The sequence below is a fragment of the Morus notabilis genome, unplaced genomic scaffold (genome assembly GCF_000414095.1).
Source record: "Morus notabilis unplaced genomic scaffold, ASM41409v2 Scaffold452, whole genome shotgun sequence".
Classification (NCBI taxonomy): Eukaryota; Viridiplantae; Streptophyta; class Magnoliopsida; order Rosales; family Moraceae; genus Morus; species Morus notabilis.
This window is the reverse complement of record NW_010362077.1, coordinates 253,424-260,224: the sequence shown is the minus strand read 5'-3', so window position 1 is coordinate 260,224 and position 6,801 is coordinate 253,424. Positions and strand designations below refer to the sequence as shown.

General features: G+C 47.0%; 1 protein-coding gene across 1 annotated transcript in view; it reads left to right on the top strand.

Moving 5' to 3' along the window:
• Positions 1 to 5,958, top strand: part of LOC21392523 (DNA-directed RNA polymerase III subunit RPC5) — an 11,225-nt gene extending 5,267 nt beyond the window's left edge. The window contains exon 13 of the mRNA XM_024167544.1: positions 5,433 to 5,958. Coding sequence (XP_024023312.1) covers positions 5,433 to 5,504 — 72 coding nt within the window. The 3' untranslated portion in view covers positions 5,505 to 5,958. The remainder of the gene's footprint in view (positions 1 to 5,432) is intronic.
• The last annotated feature ends 843 nt before the right edge of the window (positions 5,959 to 6,801 follow it).

Sequence of the window (6,801 nt, the reverse complement as noted above, 5' to 3'; positions counted from 1 at the left end):
GAAGTCGGGAAATTGGCGACGAATGGAGTCTAGTGGCTTCCCAAGTAGCCTCCCCCTCCGGCAGCCCCTCCCATTGAATGAGGAGGTCCAAGTTAGAAGGTCCTCCAACGCGAGAATAACGGGCTTGCAACACGGCTGTTGGTCGAATCAAGAGCTCGAGCTCCTCTGTAAGCATGGAAGAGTGGGTGGATTCATGCGTCCTCTGGAAGTAGGAGCCGGTACGCAACGGTACCAATCCTCTCGGCAATCTCGAATGGACCATAGTAGCGAGGAGCCAACTTCTCATTACGCTTCTTGGCCAAGGACTTTAGCCGGTACGGTCGCAGCTTGAGGAGTACCCAATCCCCAGGCGCAAAACAGACTTCTCGCCGCCGCTAGTCAGCAAAATGCTTTATGTGTTGTTGCGCATTTGCCAATTGTTTCCTTGAGCTCTTCCAGCATGTCGTTACGCAGGTGCATTTGTTTGGTGACCTCCTCATCCATTGAAGGAGTGTCCTGAAATCGGTACAAAACAGGTGGATGCCGGCCATAAACTATGTAGAAGGGTGAATGCTTCGACCGTCGAAGCATTGTAGGTTGTGTTAAACCAGCACTCAGCCCAAGGAAGAAACTTCAGCCACGACCTTGGCTTAGCCCCAGTGAAACACCATAAATGTCTCCAAACAACGGTTGACCCGCTCGTTTAGGCCATCAGACTCGGGGGTGATAGGCTGAGCTTGTGCGCAGTTGAGTTTCTTGGAGTTTGAAGAGCTCTCTCCAAAATGAACTCATAGAGATAGGATCACAGTCGCTCACAATCGAACAAGGAACCTCGTGGAGCCGAACGATCTCATGTACGAACAGCTCCGCCACAGACTTCGTCGAGAATGGATGAGCAAGGGGGTAGAAATGTGCAAACTTGGACAACCGATCCACCACAACTAGGATTGTGTCTTGTCCCTCCGATTTAGGGAGGCCGCTTATGAAATCCATGGAAATGTCCTCCCAAATCCTATTAGGAATTAGAAGGGGTTGCAACAGCCCTGCCGGAAGCATAGCCTCGCCTTTGGCACTTTGACAAACCTTGCACCGAGCCACATAATCCCGTATTTCCTCTTTCATGCCCGGCCAAAACACATTGCTTGACACCCGCTTATAAGTGCGAAAGAATCCCAAATGGCCACCAATCACCGAGTTGTGGAACTCGTGCAACAATCGAGGTATCCATGGTGAGGAACGCGGTAAAACCACCCGGCCTTTATAGAGCAACAACCCCTCCTTCTCACTGTTATCCATCCCGAACCTGCTCCCCAGCCAATAATTTTGCTAGCAACCCTGAACACTGGTCATCCCCCGCTTCCCCCTTCTAATGTCCCCAACATCCAATAGTTGTGGAATGAAAATGGCAGTAAAAGTCATTGGCTGCTCATCACCCCTCCTAGACAACGCATCCGCCACTCTATTAGCGGCCCCCGGTTTGAATTGCACCTCAAAATCATACCCAAGAAGCTTGGTAACCCATTGCAATTGTTCTGGTGGAAGCACTCGCTGATCCAATAGGTACCGGAGACTTTGTTGGTCGGAGCGAACCACAAACTGTCGTCCCAGCAAGTAGTGACGCCACTTTTGTATGGCAAACACCACTGCCATCAACCCCCACTCCTAAACTGACACTTGACTCTGATATTGTTTTGCTAAAATAAGCAATGGGCCGACCTTCTTGCATAAGGACAACCCCTAGGCCAGCCCCCGATGCGTCGGTCTCAATCACAAAGGTCTTGCTAAAGTCCGGCATAGCCAATGCCGGTAATGTGGTCATGGCCCTCTTAAGGGACGCAAAAGCTCCTATCGTGGCTTCCTCCCAACCGAAACCACCTCGTTTGAGCAAATTGGTCAAGGGCCGTACAATCTCATTGTAGCCCCGCACAAACCGACGATAGTATCCGGTCAACCCAAGAAACCCCCGCACGTCTCGGACACTCTTAGGAGTCGGCCAAGAGTTAATGGCGGCCACCTTGGAAGGGTCCGGCGCTACCCCCTTGCCCGAAATGATGTGGCCGAGATACTCCAAGCTATGGCGGCCGAACACACATTTCTTCAAGTTAGCAAACAGCTTCTCCCGCTGCAAGACCTCTAATACCTTTACCAAATGGCTCTGATGCTCTTCCATGGTCCGGCTATATACTAAGATGTCATCAAAAAACACTAAGACAAATCGGCGTAGGAATGGGCCGAAGATTGAGTTCATAAGGGCTTGAAACATCGCTGGTGTATTAGTAAAAGGCCAAAAGGCATCACCAAAAACTCATAGTGGCCCTTGTGCATCCGAAAGGTGGTTTTCTCTACATTGTCTCCATGAACCCGTATTTGGTGGTACACCGCGCTCAAATCCAACTTAGAAAACACCTTCGCTCCGTGGAGCTCATCTAGTAGCTCATCGATGACTGGAATCATAAATTTATCCGGCACGGTCAATTGGTTCAGAGCCCGGTAATCGACACGGAAGCGCCAACTCTCATTCTTCTTCACTAAGATTACCGGACTAGAGAATGGGCTGCTACTAGGTTGAATGATCCCGAAAGAAATCATGTCGGCCACCAATCTCTCAATCTCCCCTTTTTGGAAGTGTGGATAGCGATAAGGTCGAATCTTAAGAGGATCAGCCCCATCCTTCAATACAATCCGGTGGTCGCGTGCCCATTTCGGGGGCAGCCCCTTAATTTCCCCAAAAACATCCCTGAACCCCTCTATCACATCCTGCAACTCTCCCGGTACGACTATCGATTGCTTACCATCCTCCCGCCCTACCACCTCACAGAGTTCCAACAATACCCCCACTTGTGTGCCCCCTACTGTTCGAGTCAGCGTACGAAAACTCGCTGGCGTACAGCATAAAGCGGGATCCCCAATCCAACTCACCCAATTGTCCCCCCACCTTGAATTTCATGGTGAACCGAGACCAATCCGCCCACACTTCTCCCAAGGTCCGCAACCATGTAACTCCTAAAACAATGTCCGTGCTTCCTAAATCAAATAGGAAGAAATCTTCTACCACCGTGAACCCTTGTACGGACAACTCCATTCCCCTACATACTCCCTGTTGCTTGAAACACATACCGTTGCCGACCTGCACCCCACATTTGGTCGACAAGTCACATGGTAGTCCTAATTCTTTCACAATCGTCTCCGACACCAAAATATGAGACGCCCTACTATCAATCAACACCACCACCACTTGGGAGCCAATTGTGCCTTTAACTTTCATAGTTTTTGCGGAATTAAATCCCATCATAGAGTTAAGGGAAAGGTCTACCTTCTCTTCCGATTGTTCAGTTTCGGAGTTCCCTTCTTCGGCTCACCTTCCCCATCTGACTCGTCCTCGGTGGCCAGCAATAATTGAAGTTGCTGCTTGCTCTTACACCGATGCTCGGGGCTGTATTTTTCATCACTTGAAACAAAATCCTCTTGCCCTTCGTTGTTGCACTTCATCCTCAGACAAGCTCTTAAAGCCACTTGCTCCTCCTCCCCTTAGACTATTGGAAGCGGATGCTGCGGCCCGTCCACGACCGATCTCCCCTCCCTCTCTTCCGGCATTGGATCGAAGGGAGCTCCCCAAAAAAGGCCCGCGGCCACTAGTGGCCTCGCTGAACGAATATGACCGTCTCAAACCCCCAACGCCGTCGCTCTTCCATCTTCCCATTCTTTCCACCGCTTCATTCCGATCTTCGATCTGCTGGGCCATCTCCATAACTTCTTGGAGTGTCGTCGGCTTATGCATTTTGACCTCAGCGTGCACATCTTCCCTAAGTCTATTTAGAAAAACACCTTTGTAAAAAGCACTCGGCATTAACGGTCTAGGTAGTCCGCCACTGCCCCCCCCTGCCTCAAAGCCATAAGTCTCTCCATCGGATCCCCCTCCTTAGCTCTACTGAACCTCTTCAAAATTGTTGCCTTCAAGTCCCACCATTTGCCAAACGGATCTTGAGAATCAGTCCATCTGAACCAGTTCAAAGCTTGCCCTTCCATACACGTGGAAGCCACCGCCACCTTATCCCGTTCCCGCACCTCATACACATCGAAATATTGCTCAGTTCGGAACAGCCACCCATAAGGGTCCTCGCCAGAAAAGATCAGCATCTCCACTCTCCTTCCACGTATTTCCCCTCTTCCCCGACCTTCCGGCGTCTCGAGCTGCTGTCCCTGCTCCCAATCCCACGGCTGTCCTCCCTTAGCCCGCCTAGGTTCATCCTCGTTCTCCTCCCAAACTTCCCCAACTCGGTGGCCAGGTACCCTGCCAGCTCTGCCGCCATTGCCCGCTACTCCAGGGTCGAGGTGGTTACCCCGTCGTGTCCCCATGGGTCCCTGATCGAGGTTGGGTTCCCGGTCTAGGCGTCCACCCCTTTCTCTTGGAGGTTCCCTGACTGGGTCAGCATGGTGCTCCCAACCCAGATCCGGCGGCCAAACAGGACCACGCCTCCTTCCTCTCTCGTCCAGGCCACGTCCAACCACCCTTGCCACCTTGCACGGCCATCGTCTGACTTCTGGACCTCCATCCCGTGGCGGCGCGACCTCATCTGTGATTGGGTCGGCGACAATTGAACCTCTCCGTTGCAGATCACCTAGATTCAGGCCATTTCGGTCACGTTGGACCATTGCTCTGGCGCGTTCTCCGGCGGAGCTGGCCAGCGACCTATGAGATCTTCCAGCCGGCGCTGTACCTCGTGGACCCTGATTTGATTTCTCATCTCTTCCCTCAACCCACCGATTTCCTCTCGGATCTGCGGGATCTGCTTGGACGTCAGGGACTGCACCACTTCCTGCACTGCTGTCAACCCCTTCTCTGCTGCGATCAGCCTCTCCGTCTCTGCCGGTTTGAGCGCCATGGATCGTACATCTCTGATACCAGTTTTTAAGGAACTTGGTAATTCTCAGCCAAACAACTCACACACACGGTTTCACAGCCAAGAAATGGAGAGGAATCAGGGAATCTTTGTTTATTTTAATCAGCCTCACGTTACAATAGTCAATTGAAAGATAAACCCGGAGATTTCGAGTACTCCGGAACAATTAGCCACCAACGGTGGAAAACGGCAGAGACAACAAACAAAATTTGACTAACTTCCCCTAACCTTTTCCTACCCCCCCAATACCCTGATTCCTACTTGCCTTTGCCACGCACCTGCCTTGCCACTTCCTGAAATTACTCCTGGCCCCCAACTCTAGTATTTTTGACACCCTTACCTCTCCTAGTGTAAACATTTTTCAGTACGGTCTGACATTCTCTCTCTATCAAAAATGCCCTTAGCCAAGCCTTAGAAGTTCAGGTTATATGGGACCTTTTTTTCCCGCTAAATCTATATGGGAACAGTTTGATACTTTGATTTACGTGAAATCAGTTGTTTAAACTTAACTATTGCCATAGATTAGCTTAGCAGATTCTTTCATTTATACAGGTCATGAATGAAATTTGCGTGTTCAAAGGGTCATGTTGGATGTTGAAAAGCGGTGATGGCAATCCAAAATGATGTATTGACATTTTCTCATTGGATTGAGTAGAAAATACTTCGTTCAAGGCTATGCGGGCACCACAAGGACTGAAATTTTTTTTAGTATAGGAAAAATGAAAATATATTGGCTCTACGCATATAATAGATATAAATAGAAAATGTCCCAACTATCCAGAACCATTCTATGCTGCTGCTCCCCAAATGTGCAGAAAGAAGTTCTACCTCTCGGATTCATCTCTACTCATGGCATTTAATTCTAAATTAATTTCCTGATATTATTTTTAGGGCAATTTTCTGATGTTATTTAGGATAAAATACAAGTTATCAAAGAGGAAAGAATTTATACCTTACCATATTGCTTTTTCTTTCTTTCTTTTTTCTTTTTGTCTCCTATTCCAGCTTAATGTTTTTATTCTGTATTTGGTCTTTGGGGTCTTTAATGGTTTATTGGTGCACTAAATATTATGTAATAGTACGAAAGGTTAGTGTAAAGGTTCAAGTATAGCCACTCTGAGGTTTCGTCCATAAAAGAAATTATTTTCCTCTCGAGAGAGCAATTAGCAGGAAAAGAAAATAGGCAATTGCTAAACGAGGACTCCAAGAATCTCTTCATTAATGATTAGTCTCTCCTAGATTAGAAAAAATAAACTACATATAGTTCTCTGTTTTTAATTGTTAGATCAATATCAGAGACAAAATATTTTTTTAATATAACGTGATTTTGGCTCGGTTTAATAGTCAGAAATTATTTATTTTACTTAAATTTTTAATTTGATATGCTTTTGGTCAGAAACACGTTCTATTATCAATAGAGAAGTAAGTCTTACTGAAGAAAGTTTCGATTAATTAAACCGTCGTCAGAAAAGTGCAGTAGCGATATAATACAAAAGGATTGGAGGATTGCAACATATCGGTCGCTACTATATTTATGAGTAGGGTCTAGTGTGTTCCGATCAATAGTTATCATCGAAAGTGATATGGTGGGGCAATATAATTTTTGAAAGATATACATTATCTGGTTGTTTGCAAAGACTCTTCCCAGACTTTCAAGTTTATCACTTTTGTTGCGTATTTTTTCTTACATTATTGATAATTATGTATAACAAGGGGGAAAAAACACATTTTCAAGAAAGAAAGAAATAAAAAAAAAAAAAAAGAATTCGGAGGCTTGGTGGTGGGGTTGTTATTTTTTGATGAGTTTCCCATGGAATTGAGGTGCTCATGCATTTAAATAGCACCTTGTTGGGTACTTTTGATATTACCGCAAAATAAAGTGAAGAAATTGACTTTGATTATAACAAAAAAATATAATTCT